Here is a 15,895-nt window from a genome sequence, read left to right as displayed (position 1 = left end):
GACAGGGATCCAATTTCATTCTTCTGCATGTGATTATCCAGTTTTTGCAACACTGTTTATTGAAGAGACTATTCCTTCCCCATTGAGTATTCTTGGCTCCCTTGTCAAATGTTAGTTAACCATATTTGTGAGGTTTTATTTTTGGGCTCTCTATTCTGTTCCATTGGTCTATGTATCTATTTTTAGGCCAGTAACATGCTGTTTTGATTACTACAGTTTTGTAGTATGGCTTGATGTGCAATCAGAAAGTATGATGCCTCCAGGTTTGCTTTTCTTTTTCAGGATTGCTTTGGCTATTTGGGATCTGCTGTGGTTCCATTCTAATTTTAGGATTATTTTTTCTATTTTCATGAAAAATCCCATTTAAATTTTGATAGAGATTGCATTGAATCTGTAGACTGCTTTGGGTAGTATGGATATTTTAAGAATATTAATTCTTCTAATCCATGTACACAGGATATCTTTCCATTTATTTGTGTCTTCAATTTCTTTCATTGTCTTAAAGTTTTCAGTGCACAGAACTTTCACCTCCTTAGTTAAATTACTTCTTAAATATTTTATTGTTTTTGATGTTATTGTGAATGGCCTTGTTTCCTCTATTTCGTTTTCAGATATTTTGTTGTTAGTGTATAGAAGCACAGCAGATTTCTGTATGTTAATTTTGTATTCTGCAACTTTACTGAATTCATTGATTAGTTCTAACAGTTTTTTGGTAGAATCTTTAGGATTTTCTATGTATAAGATCATATCGTCAGCAAACAAAGACAATTTTACTTCTTTCTTCCAATTTGGACTTTTTTTTTTCTTTTCCTTGCCTGATTGCTATGTTGAATAGGTGTGGTGAGAGTGGGCACTCTTGTGTTGTTCCTGATCTTAGAGGAAAAGCTTTCAATCTTTCACCATTGAGTATGATATTAGCTATGGGCTTGTCATATACAGCCTTTATTATGCTGAGATATGAACCTTCTATACCCAATCTGTTGAGGGTTTTTATCATAAAATGATGTTGCATTTTGTCATGTGCTTTTTCTGTGTCTATTGAGATAAATGATTTTTATCTTTCATTCCATTAATGTAGTATATAATATTTATTGATTTGCATGTGTTAAACCATTCTTGCATCCCAGGGTTAAGTCCCATTTGATTATGGTGTATGATTCCTTTAATTTGCTATTTAATTTGGTTTTCTAATATTTTGGTGAGAATTTTTGCATCTATGTCCATCAAGGATATTGTCCTGTGGTTTTCTTTTCTTGTGGTACCCTTATCTGGCTTTGGGAACAGGGTAATGCTGGCTTCATAAAATGAGTTTGAGAGTGTTCCCTGCTGTTCAATTTTTTGGAAGAGTTTGATAAAAATTGGCATTAATTCTTTGTTAAATTTTGATAGAATTCACCAGGGAAACCATCTGGTCCTGGGCTTTTCTGTGTTGGGAGATTTTTGATTAATGATTCAGTCTCCTTACTCATTATTGGTCTGTTCAGATTTTCTATTTATTTGTCATTCACTCTTGGTGGGTTTCATGTTTCTAGGAATTTATCTCATTACTCCTGGAGTCACAAATCTCAAATTATTTCTCCTCCATGATATTAATGAGAGAACATTTGGCTCCTTCTTGCAGTCCTTTACTTTGAAATCTCCCTGAATATAGGACCTGTGTGGGCCTTGGTAGCTGAGTCTTTCTTGGCCTGTTTTCTACTGCAGGTTTTACTACAGAGAATAGTAGTTAAAAAAGCCTTGTTTCTTAGAAAATGCTGCTCACACTTCTTACTATCAAACTACTTAATGTTCCCTGAAGAACTGAATTTTGAATCTTAGTAGCCTGTCAAAGCAGGAAGATGAAAAATGTCATATTAACTCTACACTTCCCAACTTGAAAATTCACAAATATATTTCTCCAGACCACAAAGAATGCTTTCACTCTTTCAAATCCAGTAGAAACTTACCCTTTTCCTCAGGGAGTCAGCACTGTGTGACCAAACTCTCCAGGTTAATAAAGTACATGGCTCTGGAATTAAAGGCCCAGCTCTGCCCTTGAGATGATATGTGACCTTGGGCAGTAAAAACTCTTGGGAGGATCAAATGATAAAGTATGTAAAAAGCACTTCACACAGTGCTTGGCACGTACTAAGTATTCTCTGAATGTTAACTATTGTTTTTGCTGTTGTTGCTAATATTATTAATAATAATCAACTTAGTCCTTCTTGCTCGTTAATTTTTGCCCTTTCTTATACAGATTGTATGTGATTTAATAAGTCAAGATATAATAGCACATTCATGTTAAAAAACATATAGACTGATTTTAACAGGAATTTAAACTTTAAAGTTGTTTGTGTATTGTATTCTTTTTAAAGTAGTTGTATAAAGACCCAGAATGTCAAATTTGATCACATCTTCTTTATATCCATGTTTGGATATGGAAAATACTCAGCATCTTATGAAAAACTGTAAGCCAGAGATTGCAGATAAGTAGTAAGATATGTAATGTGCATCCATCATTGGGGTTTTTTTCCCTGACATTGTTAAAATTGAGCAATTTGAGAAACAATTTCTAATAGTAGTGGGATTATGTTATAAAATTCCACAGTGAAAGTGAAACTCTTAACTAATTTTTTAACTTTCAAATTAAGTAGAAATGGCAACAAACCAACAAAATCAAGAATTGATTTTTAAATAGTTCCCTAGAGCTAGTAAACGTGAACGGTATTCTACACGCACGAGAGAATGAGAATTAAGGCTCATGTTTAGAATAATACACCTCGGGTTTTTTCACAGGATTATCCATGATTAAAACAAGTACAATTATGTTCAATATCCTCCATTTAGGCACAGAAGTAGATTTATGTATTGACATACTTAAATATTTTTACAAAAAGCAGTTGAAGTCTTTTTTGCTTTATCCAGCTTTAAATAGAAAACCTAATTAACCAGACTACTGAAAGCAAAGCCAAAATGTTTCTATCTTTTTTACAAAGTATTTTTCCAAGTTTTAACTTTGAAACTAGTTTAGATGAATATTTAGATTAGTATTCTGTATGTATTTTTTTCTACTTATAAAAGATGAAGCAAATGATTTTTTGCCACACCTCTCAGACTCATTTTCATCCCATCTTTTCGCTGATTGAGAAATTAGAGAAGTCTCATATTGCCTCTCACATCAAATTGGCTCTAAGAGCCAAATTCTAAAATTTTCACCACTGGTTCTTGCCACTGTTCACAGCAGTGTGATCTGAATGATCTTTACTTCACTTCTCCAGGCCTGTCTCCATTGTCACCCTCCCAACATCCCTACCTTCAAAGATGATCAATGCCCTTATGTTCTCACCATTTTTCTGCCACTAGAGGCTGCTTTCTTTTAAGCAGATCTAATCACACAAATCCCTTCTAGGCATAGCAGCATTTTAGTAGGTGTTAGAGCCTTCCTCTAAAAAGAATGACACTGAAGGAGAAATTTTGGCTTCAACCAGTGGGTAGGGGCCTGAGTCAAGTTTTCTCAACTGGACCTCACTTCTTCCTTGACATATCTTTTTCTTTCCCACCTCCTGCCTTTGCTCAGTCTCTACTCTTCCACCACACCTCGTCATTCCCTGCAGTAGGAGCACATTCCTACCTGCATGTCACCAAAACATGCATCATAGAGACCCAGTTTTAGACTCAACTCTTTTAAAGAGCCAACTCAACTACTTCCCACATTGTTTAAACTCTAGTTTCAGTGGAACTTAAACACTAAGATTTCTGGCTGTTTGGTGTGGTATTAGCTCCCCAAGTTGAGGATAATTTCATTGAATGGCAGAGGAATATACATAGAAACCTTTCCTTTTCCATAGGTCACCTGTAGAACTCCCTACGTGAATAGATGTCTGACATGTGACCATTGGGCATATGGATTCATTCTGGAGTTTGCTAATGTAAATCGATGTGTTTTGTTTTGCTTTAGTGGACCAAGAAATAATTTAGCTATTTCTTGACTTGTAGTTTATATAACATTTTATAAAATATTACTTCTTCTACCTGTGCAGGGTTGGAGCTGGCATATTTGGGAAGTGGTGGAGTTTTTCTTCAGCAGCTCCACCTTCTTTTTCTTGTCATCTCCCTCAGTGCTTAGTGTTCAGTCTTCTGAACTACTGTTAGCTTCATGCACACAGCAAAATTTATCCTCAGGCAGAAAACATACGTACAACTATTTCCTCTCTAGACGCATTTAAATTAAGAATGTCTTCCCTTTGTGCCAAAGATTTCTTATTCTCAACCTAAAAGGTAAATTATTTTATACAGATACAACAATACTGATTAGAATCAGAAGCTCTGATTTTATCCTACATTACTTTTTTCCAATAACTATAACTTTTAATCTTTGATCATCGATTCATTCTAGTTCCTTGCAACATAAGCTCCATAAGTGGACCAAAAATAAAACTGAAGCAACCTAGACAGATCTGCCTGCATGAGGAAACACTGCTATACATAGCAAAGGTAATATTTTTCCCACGAAGAAATGAGAATGCAATGTAATCATAACTAGGATTTCTGTTGAAAAGACTGCACAAACCAATTCTGTGCTAAGTATTTTTCAAACATTATTTGCTGTTGCTGCTAAATATGGAAATTCAATTGGAGTATTTTGGGGGATAATTTGGGGTTCTGTCTCCCAAACTCATGCAGACTATGGTGCCTTTGAGTAGTCATTTATCCCTGCTGACCATGTGTTCCTCACATCTAGGATGGAAATCGTACTGATGGTTTTCCTAATCATACGCAGGGATTGTCAGGTTAGACAAGTGAGAAATACTTGTGAGTGCAAATATGAACCATTAAATTAACTCAATTATTTTTTATATCTACAGAAGAAATGATCTTTTTGTTAATTATGAATTCTATGTATTAAAAAATACAACAAGCACATCAAATTTGCTATTTAGATCAAAACTAAATTTTTTAAAAGAGAGTGGATTTAAAGTCTATTAAAGGAAATCATTAGGTAATTAAGAGGTTAGGTGGCATATAGATATGGCAGAAATAGTGAAGGTGATTGTGGTTTGGGCAGTGGTAGAACCGGAAGTCAAGATTCTGGTTGGACCTTGTCAGAGTAATGAAGCCACTTGATAGTTTTGAAACTTTGGATGGGTGTCAAGCTATGTCTCAGTTTCTGCAATTGTTAAACCCCACCTCCTAGGTTTGCTGTGAGGATTCAGGGAATTAAGATGAGTGAAGCGCTTTAAATAGTGCCCACCACCTAGCAGTTGTTCACGAGGTGTTGATTATTATTTTTATATTCTCAATTGTATAATAATTTATCCTAACAGATTATTTTTCAAATAATAGTTAAGCAAGGCCATAACCAGACAACTGGAGTTTCTAATATCCACTTGATAGTGTGCCTTGTAAGTATTATTATATACTTGTAAATGTTATTTATATCATCTATGAAGCTAATATTTTATGATTCTAATATTATAATAGCTCAAATTGCAGGCTCAGAGCCCAGATTAGCTATGTTTAGAGGATTTCTGATTATTTTGGTTGGTTTCTCTCCTATGACCACTATCCTTTCCTTGCCCCCCACCAAATTTAGACTTTATTTATAAACCAAAACCACAGTGTTTCCATCATTTTATAAATTACTTTTTTCAAGTTTTAACATTTGAAACTGGTTTAGATGAACAACTCAGAGCTCCTTAGGATGAACAGAATGACCTGAAGTCCCTTCCCTTTGCTCCCTTTTTCTGGGCTGTCAAACATGCATCTATGCACTAGCTTTGGACAGACCCATTGCGTTCATCCCTAGGGAAAGCTTCCTACGTATGTGAGCTTGCAAGTCTCTTCAGTAAAATGACATTGCAAGGCCACTTTACTGGTCTTGTTGAAATAAATAGCAGTGAATTAAAAGCTAATGGTTTTGACTTCAGGTTATCTATTTGTGGTCTGCTTTGGAGGAAATCACTTGATTATTCTGGGCATCTTTCTTACCTGTATAATGAAATTAGACCAGATCAAAAGTTTTAACTCAGAGTTATACAGATGAGGTCTGTACACTTGGAGAGTGACTTTTTACTAACCTTTAACTAAAATTTAGGATTTCCTTCATTTGTAGGCAACAATACACAGAGTAATATTTGTGGTGTTTGTGTTTGTCCCGATAGAAATCACAGATATTTTCGTAACATATTTAAATTCAGGGAGATACCTTGAAGTATCATTTTCTACCATTATTACTTCAAAATTATATAGAGGATAGACCTGCAGCTAAACCTTGTCATTTAAGGCCTTAATAAAGAAGTACATATATTACTATATAGCATCACTAGGATTACTTAAATATGTTGATAATTATATTTTAATATAAAATGAGTCCTTTGTAATCTTACGCATTTTATTTATTTATGAATTTTATTTGGAGAAGGCCGTAGGTTTCACCAAACTAGAAGAGGCGCCGTATTCAAAACTGCTTGGAACCTTGGACTGTATGGATGCTTCTCAAGGTCTTTTACATAGACCACTCTTGGGCCGTGAAGAACATCTAAGATGATCTTTAATGGATGCAGCTATGCAAATCATTTCTTCTTTTCTGGCAGAATGATATGTGATATCTTATGAAAGATTAAGGTTACTTCCAAGTAGTACTATCCAAGTTAATGGTAAAGGCTTCTACAACTAAAGAATTATTAACTAAAAGAAATGTGACTTGAATTTGCTGAGGACTCTAATTCAGTATTTTCCTAAGCAATCTGGCTTCCATGCAATTGCTTGGCAGAGGAGTGTATGTGCCCCTGGAAACATCTGAAATGTTACTGTTTTCAAGGAAGACACTTTGTTTTCAGTACTGTAAAACTCTTGTCTTGAGTTGGTCATAATTTTCAATTGCTGCTTTTCTAATTTCATGTATAGAATTACTCTTGGATGCAATCTGTGTATCATTTTGGGATTACTTTTGGGAGATTGCTGCATTGTTACCGTTTGATGATTTTGTTCCTCATCCACTGCTATGTTACTGGCGCGTTCTTTATCCACTAGATATAAGAGCATTATGGCAGTAGTTGGACCTCAGTGTGCTTTGCTCATTGTAAAAGGTTCTCTCAAAAATTTTGACAACCAGAGAATTACTTACTTATATTCCTTTCTTTTAATTCAGTTTATTCTTTCCACTCTGTTCTGTTCTGTTCTATTCTAGTCTGTTTTGTTCTGTTCTAATCTAGTCGTAAGTAATAGGATATTAAATCAGAAGTTTAAACCAAGACTCTAACATGATAAATGTCAGAAAAAAGTTGACTTGTGAGATAGGAATTTCAGAGAAGATTCAAAACCCAATTGTAGGATGCTTATAACCCACACTCAATTCAAACAAATTAAAGGGTCAGGTTGTTGATGGTTGAAAAAGGATTTGTGAGGAAGATTTCTTTAAAGAGCTCTCTGCTGTCTGGAAAGGTGTAGAAATGCTTCCCTCTTCACCTCAAATCAGGGGAAAAGAGCTTCGCCAGGACCCTTGGGGTGCTTGAAATTAAGGAGATATTGAGAATGGAGTCTAGTTCTTAAATGAGAGATCTAAAGGGTTAGATGGTTAGATGGTGACAGATGAGCCAAAGGAGAGGAGGCTGTGTAGGTTGCAGCCTTACTCAAGTAATTTATGGAAACAAATGCCTCACAGTGTTTTACGTGAACCAAATGTGGCCCACGCATGTTTGAAAGGGTGTTAGGACCTCAGCAGACAGAAGCTGGAGATGTACCAACAAATTTCCAGGGGCTGTGGACATTGTAAAGGAACTAGTTTCATGTGTCCATACCAACATGGTTAGAAGTCTGTAGCCACGGTTCTTGACAAGATGTCGCTGAGGGGCCCATGAATGTGTTCATATAAGAATCAGCTCTAAACACCTGCCAAGTGCAGTGAGTGCAAAGCCATCCTGCAGTGGCACTTGTCAGGTAGGAACTCTGCTGCTCCTCTCAGTCCTCATCTCTCCCTTGTTCCAGCTCAGGAGTCCAAGGTAGCCTGTTGGGGGAGGGTGAATAAGAAATGAAAGAAACACCAATCATGCTCCAACACACACGATTTCTGGGCTCTACCATACACTCAAAGTGGAAAAGAAATCTTATCTTTGTTTTAAGCTTGATGTATATGCTATATGGCCAGAGCTTCTAATGTCTGAGTTAAACCCTTGGCAAGTCAGTGTAATCACACACTGCTTTTACTATCTAAGAATGATTGGAAAAGTCATGATACTACCTGAAACTTTGATTCTGGGACAGGAGATTAGTTTCCCCTCATTGAATACATTTTACAGAAAAAGTGGGAGACAAAATAATTTTGCTTTGTAATAACACTCCATCAGTTCTATATATTCACTAATTTTATAACCTCAGTAAAAAAATCTGTTGCAACTAAGACAACACCGTCGTACAACATCTGTTGAAGGAATTATCTCAAAGTTAATTGGTGCAAAGTTTAACTGTTAGTATATTTTCAATCAAATTTCAGACAAAAAGAACATTCCATCATATACAATATTTCCTGAAACATCAAGATATTTTGAGTATTGACTCAACAGTTAATTTCTGCTAAATTTTTTTTACTTTCTTTCTCATAGAATAAGACTTTTTCATCTGTACATTTTGCTGTATGTTTCTACTTTTGATAGATTCTCGGCAACCTCTCTAGAAATGTTGGAACATTTTCCATGCTCATATTTCTTTTCCTTAAGGTTTATATAGAAACTGAGTGCTTCTAAGATTATAAATTCCATTAGTTTGTTTTGGCAGATTATGTCTTATCTTAAACACTACTATTCTCTTATACTCATTTGTTTTAAATTCATAGCAACTAAGCAGTGTGTGGTAAAAGACACTGATCATTAAAGGGTTTGTTTAAAAGAATTTTTTGCAATTAAAAATATTCAGGAAAAACATGCATAATTTTTATGTTTGATTTAATAGATGTTTAAACATGTTACATCTGTTTCATTTCTGTATTCCTAGATTAAATTGCAACTTCACAAACTTGTATAACCACCAGGAGGTGACTGTTATACTCTATAAATCCACAGGCTGAAAAGAAAACACTTGGTATTTTTGGAGAAACGTGCTACAAGATCCATTGTAAAATCCGATCTCCAACATTCTACCCATTGCTTCAGTTTTCTGACCTTATTAGGTTTTTCACAGGCCTATTTTGTTTTCGTTAATTTGTTTGCTTGTTCTTTAGGTGAGTCTGACCTTCATAAAAACTCAGAAGATCTAGCAAATGCCGAAGAAAAACATGCTGATATACATTCATAAGTTTGAAACACCTTAAAGGCTTCTGTCATTTTCAACATGAGAGGTAATTTTATTGTTTTGATAAGAAATCTAATTTCTGAAATGAATGGTTTCTAAAGTCTCATTAGAGACAAAGTAATCTCATTTAAATGCCCTCCTGGATTTTTTTAACAAAAATCTTTATCTTCTATCTTCTGAGGCAAAATCCCAAATACTTGCCTTTCAAAGTGTTCTTAATTTGCTCATCAATAAAAATTATACTTAATGAGAAATTTTAGTTCTTTAAAAATAATAAGCTATAGTCCATGGGGAGTTTTAATCCTGATTTCTTTTTCTACTTCATGTAGGAAATATGAATGTTTACACCAGGTAATAATAACAAAGCAAGCACATGTTATGAAACAAACATCAATGTTTGCTAGAATCTGTGATCATTTGCACCAGTGGTTCTCGTTCATAAAAATTCCTCTTCTAGGGTCTGCCTTCAAGTACCAAATTATTAACTCTGGGAGTGATGCCTTGGAAATCCAAATTTTGAGTAATTCCGTCTGTTGATAGTTCGGTGCACTCCAGCTGAGAGCCACTGTCTTGGGCCTACAGAGAAGGTGCAGGCAGTTAGAAAGGAGGGATGTGTATTTAGGGTGGCGACATCCCAGTGTCCCCTTAAAGAAGTAAGAAACAAAACCCAAGTGTTATAATGAGTCCTGTTGTCGGGATGATGGTAGCAGCAAGAGAAAATGCTGAGAGTACGATGCCAAGCCTTTGAGATGTTATCAGTAGCTCCTCAAATGTAGCTTTAGATGTGAAAGAGTGAAAATGTGATTAGTTTTAAGCTAGTCTTTTAAGATGATTCATTTCTAAGTATTCTTGAGTTGGTTGTCAGACTGTCTTTTATTGGTAATAATAGTTTCATTAATAGCAACTATCAAGTGTCAGACACAGTAGTGAACATCTTACATGTATTATCTGACTTCGTCTCAAGAATTCCAGAGTTAGTGATGGTGATTCCCGTTTTACATATGAAGCTTGAATAGAAATCAAGCCACAAAGTGGCTGCTCAGCAACTAAAACCCATCTGTATATTTAACAATTTTAATATATTGTCTCATATTAGCTACGGCAGTTTCTCTCCGTACCGTCTATCCACACTGTGAACTTATTACCTTTAGAGCCCATGGCTGTTTTAGAAGAATCCTTGGATCCTGATGATATATGATGGAGCCTTCGAAGTATATTTTAGGGAAAGCTAATTCAGTGGAGTATTTACAGATGTTTTAAGTACAAAAGGTTTTGCTGCAAATAAATATCATTAGAAAACTGAGCTAAACAAAATTAAGCAAGATTCTTTCCTACTGGATGTCTCCAAGCCAGTGTACATATTAGCTTCAAAGGAAAAATGTTTAACATCATTATTTTCTGGATTTGGATAGGATTAGGGAGCTGGAATATTTATGAATATTTTCCAAAAATTGTGTGTAGGAAACACAGGTCACCAGTACATTTGTCAAAATGACTGTTCATTGTATGAAAATGTCTAAGGCAAAAAAAAATTACCTGTAAAATTCTGGCATCTCGTCAGTAAGAGGTTTCAATGGGATTCAGTTGGCAGTTAAAGTCTCTTTTTCCTTTCTTTCAATTAAAAAGACCCTAAAGCTGGAAAAGTTTGAGACCCACTCAAACTAAACAGTGATATTCTAACTCCAGCAGACTGTTGGACAATTTTTTTTTTTCCTATCAGGACCAACTAAATCCTTTAGCTTTCCTATGAGTTTGAGAAAGCCCTGCCTTCAGCACACAATTCGCCAGGAATCGTGGCCTTCAGTAGGTGGAATTTACATGCCTTCAAGGAATAGGCAGGTCTCTGAAATGAGGGAAGTTGGAAAACAACAGGAGAGATGACAATTGGCATCTGTGACTCAGGCCCAGTGTCCAGGGGACAACCGTAATGTTCAGCCTTGGACACAGAGAGAGCATAGCACACCCAACCCGGGGGCTTCAGCCAGCCGGTCTTTGCCTCCAGTGTATTTTCAGATGTCAGAATCAGGGACCTCTGTTCACAACAGTGTTTTGTTTGACTTAAAAATATTTTTATATTTTTGTTAGTTAAAGTGAATGAGATTGGAGTGGATGTACAATGCCACTCTAGTTTATTATTTTAAAAGAAGCTGATATATTATTTATCATATTATCTTTCTTGAAAGGTATGTCAGAGATTGCTGGCATTTGAAAAACAAACCAATATCAGACCTGTTACTCATTGGGAGAGAAGCGCTCCCCACTTCTACCAATGCCTGTGCTTTAGTGTTGAGGGTACTGTCTGAGAAGAGGTCAAAAACAAATGGGTTGTGGCCGGATTTGGTCTGTGCATTTGCTTTGTTTGACTTTCACGCTGATTTCACATACCTTTTCGAATGTCTTTAGACAGGGCTTATGCTCTCTAGTTCACTACAGCTGTCATGCCTCTAGTTCTTTCGCCCTCACACAGGCCCACCTAACTCATTTATACCCCTGCCAGGCCTCTACAGCTATTTGAGTTTGTGATTTCTGATCCAAAGAGTCAAAATTTTTACTGGGATTAAAACATACAAACACACACATGCACATACAAAGAGAAGAAGTAAGAAGAAGAATTTCAACAGATATAAAACCAATGTCTATTATATGCTGACAAGTCTCCTCTTTTTGACAAGGTGTATAAAGATCAATGTGAAATTGCCTCACAATAATTGGTGCTTGTACATGACTAAAACTTGATCATCATTTTCATTTGAATTTTATTTCAGGATACTGAGAACAGCACTAAAACATCCTAAATCTTCAACTTTCCACAAAGCTATATTCTCCTCTTTCAATGCACTCTTGGATCAGGCCATTTTCTGGACTCCTATGTAAGGAATTAATAAAAGGAACGTAAATTCTGAGCTGGTAACTCTGGCCAAATAAATATACTCGAAGTTGCTATCAGAGTTTTTGACCAGTGCTTCTGCCATTGTTTTTCCTTCACAGTTTGGCCTTCTTCAATCAAGCCAGAGAAATTTTTAAGACGAAAGTTGGACAGTTTTACATTTTCATCACTTTGAACCCAGTTAGCATGTAGGTAACTATGTAATACATATGTAAAAGATGAGGGTTTTAAAAACAATTTGCTTTCTTGCATTGTTTTACACAGAGTGCTGTAGCTACAAATTTTTCAAGGTCTTAAGTAAAAGGAAAGCATAAACAAAATCATGGAAAAAATATTTTTTTACAGCTCTGAGGAACAGGCTATTTAGATTGTCCTTGTTATATTAAATACATGGGAAGAAAATTAAAGGTGGGGCCATTCGGAAGCTGTGGTTGAAGTCCTATGACGACAATGGAACATCCTAGCCTTGTGACCTGATGAACGTTTCATTGTATCTCTCAAGCTGGGAAACCTCCGTGAAAGCTGTCCCTGAACCCAGTGGACCAGCCTGCATCCATCTCTGTGGTTTCAAAGCAGTAAGGCATCACCCACACGGGCATAGTCACAATGCAAGTCACATGGTACCTACAATCCTAGAGAATAAGAACCTGCAGCCATCGTTGGAGATAGACACTGGATCTGAGAATGGAATTGGCCTTCTGGGGCTGTTGGTCCCATTAAGATGTAACAAAATATATTACAGGCCAAGGGATAAGTGACAAGAACTGTTTGTGTGTGCATATGTGTGTATTCGAACCTATCTATGAAGATGGAAGCCCACACTTTTCTGTACAGAATACACTACTTGACATGACTTTGCAACTCTGCCGCACAGAAACGACCTGCACCCTGTGGACGCTCTGCTTCCATGTGTGTCCCTGAGCATGTGCAAGGCTGTCCTTTGCTCCAAACTGAAGAATTACCTTTATCTGTTATTAGCTGACAAGAAAAGTCAAGTACAATTAGGTGTTGTAACTTTTCACTGTATAAACACTTCAGTGATTGTGAGACTAAGTGAATTTGGTCTTGTGAAAGGTAGAAATTGAATGGAAAAAATCAAGAGGAGCCATCAGTTAAAGAATAAAGTGAAGGAGGCATGTTCATTCTAACGAGTTTTCTGTTGCACCTGCTTCTTTCCTGGGTTCCACACTGCTCAGCAATATTTTAGAAATGGGTACAATCAGCTTTTAAGTCTAAGTAGTGGGATGTTATAACTCACAACTTAGATCTCTTTTAACGTGTAAGCCATATTCTATATGCATATTAGGTATGCATCACTCTAATTTAAGATATATTTATGCATAGACTGAGTATCAAATGCTTTTAAATGTTCTGTGAATAAGGTCCTTAGCTTTTGTTTCACCTAAATCTTGTGTAGGACACAGCTAAATAATTGAATTGTATCATAGACATTATAATGCAATTGATATTTTAAATGTAAGCATTAAAGATTGCTCTATAATGATGTGTTGGGGGAAAATTTATAGATATGTATGTCATGGTGACTTTTTGTCCCTTAAAAATGGACTTTTTATTTCTATTTATGGAGAAACTATAACTACTGCTTTTAATGTCTTTTTTAAGTAAGTATTTACCAGCTAGAAAATATTCTGCATTTAAAATAGAATCTGACTCTCTGGGAAGTCTAATTACTGTTGCTCCTATTTGAGCCGGGTGTCTACGTAAAGCTGTAGAATCGCATAAGGGAGAAGTAACTGAAACACTACTTCTCAATTGTCATAGGAAATATCCACTTTGTTCCTATTAATACTTTAAGATCTATAGACTTTGTTATTAAAAAAATAGAGGACTATAAGGAATTCATCAGTTTCTGTATATGGGCTTTAACCTAATTTTCCAGGTTATATAACTTACAAAGCACTGTGACTGAACTTCCAGAGGGCATGGCAAAACTTGCTCCATTTCTTCAGAAGAGTTGTGGCGCGGTTGACACATTTTTCTTTTCCTAATCTTCTTGCTCTCTCCCTCTTTCCTTCCTTCCCCTCCCCTCTCTACTTCTCTCCTTTTTATCTTCCTTATTCCTTCCTCCCTCTGTCTCTAAGAGAGCTACTAGTTAGAGCTGGTGAGCAGGAAGTCAGAGTGGAGGTTTCTAGTGCCCAACCCTTCTGCAAACATCACTGTCGAGTCCATCCTGAAGAGAGGGATTGATGAGTTAGGCTGCTGCCCCTTGAATTTCTTGCTTTGCATTTTTATCCTCAGCTACCCCAACATTTATCTAATCATTTCATATGCCTGTTCATTTAACCAGTACCTCTTTTATTTAATTTTTAACATGACAAGCTATAATTCTTGTGTTTTTATTCTGCTGTAACTCTCTGTATTTCCTATTATATGTGATTATTAAATAAATCATCCTTGAGGGAAAAGATTGTGAAACATTTGGTGTCTGATGTAATTCAATTTGGTGGGGCATTGAAAATTTGGTGAGATCAACGAAAACCAGAAGTACACCAACTTAAAAACTGATGTGAGTTCTGTCAGACAGTGATTTTTGCTCTATTAAAAAATATTCATTAAACATTTATTATTGCACCTATTACTTGCAAGCTCCTAGCTAGATGCACGGTGCACAGAGGAATCTGGAAACCTGAATCTTTCCTCTAGAAATTTTGTATCTTACAGAGGAGATAATTTATACACATAAATGATTAAAATGCCACATATAAAAGTAACCAGGTGAAAATAAAATGCATCTCTGGATATTAAAGGTGGTAAAAATTGCTTCCATCTTAGGGTTTCCAAGAAGACTTCTTAGAATAGGTGGCACATGAGTTGACACTTCAATAACAAATAGTAACAAAAGGTCATATTCCTTGCCTATTTTCTATGTACAGCTTCTGTGTAAAGACTCAGCAAAGATTATCTCTAATCCTCAATAATCCAGTAAAGTGAGTATCTACGAGAGTAGGGAAACCAAGTGTCTGAGAAAGAGCCTTGTCGAAGGCCATGTAGGTCTCAAGTGGTAGACTCCAGACTAGATTTGGTCCGAGGTCTCCCTGGCACCAAAGATCTCTTTTTCTTTTTACCCCATCTATGTAGGGTGGGGCAGAAGCACAGCGGAAAGAACAGCTCTGTGGAGAAGGACGATGTGAATAAGGTAACACCAGAGGATAATAAAGAAGACAGCATCAGGTCAAGGTGAAGGCCTAGAGAGTTTCAATTAATTGAATGAAGAGTAGTTGGCACAATATGTGTCACCTCTCAGCTGTGTCTCCATGATGCCAAAGCATTCCCAATAAAAACAAAAATTTATCTAGTCATCAGACACATGACACTTGACTGAACTTTTTACTTTAAATGTGGTTCCATGACAGATTTCCACCTAATGTCAAAATCTTTCAAAGGCCATATTTTAATTTAGAAATATAACTTAGATATAAAACACGTGTTTCCTTTGTGTGCTCTATTAATCCTTCTGTCCTCTGTTTAATTGCTTTTCTAAATATCGAAAAGCTTATCTACCGTTTAGCACAAGATTTAAACAATAGAGACAATATATATTTTAGAGTCAAAAACAAATACCTAATGATGTCCCGCATTACATAAATGTCATTTCTTTGGAGGGAATTCCAAATATTTAAGAAAAAAGTCCTATATATGGATCAACATGTGTTTTTAAAGCTCTATTTGGGGCTATTTATCCTGTAGTGATGTTAATAAATTTCTAGGCTATTTGCTTAACAT

The 15,895-nt window shown here is 35.9% G+C and overlaps 1 protein-coding gene across 3 annotated transcripts in view; it reads left to right on the top strand.

Moving 5' to 3' along the window:
• Positions 1-13,299, top strand: part of PDE1A (phosphodiesterase 1A) — a 252,201-nt gene extending 238,902 nt beyond the window's left edge. For 2 of the 3 annotated variants that reach the window (XM_046659817.1, XM_046659819.1), the window contains exons 14-15: positions 9,194-9,310; positions 12,030-13,299. In XM_046659817.1, the coding sequence (XP_046515773.1) occupies positions 9,194-9,267 (74 nt within the window). In that variant the 3' untranslated portion in view covers positions 9,268-9,310; positions 12,030-13,299. The remainder of the gene's footprint in view (positions 1-9,193; positions 9,311-12,029) is intronic. The other variant, XM_046659818.1, reaches the window with a different exon arrangement.
• Positions 13,300-15,895: the final 2,596 nt, after the last annotated feature.

The sequence above is a fragment of the Equus quagga genome, chromosome 4 (assembly GCF_021613505.1).
Source record: "Equus quagga isolate Etosha38 chromosome 4, UCLA_HA_Equagga_1.0, whole genome shotgun sequence".
In the NCBI taxonomy this organism is placed as follows: domain Eukaryota; kingdom Metazoa; phylum Chordata; class Mammalia; order Perissodactyla; family Equidae; genus Equus; species Equus quagga.
Note: the sequence above shows the minus strand (reverse complement) of the source record. Positions and strands in the feature narration are given on the sequence as shown.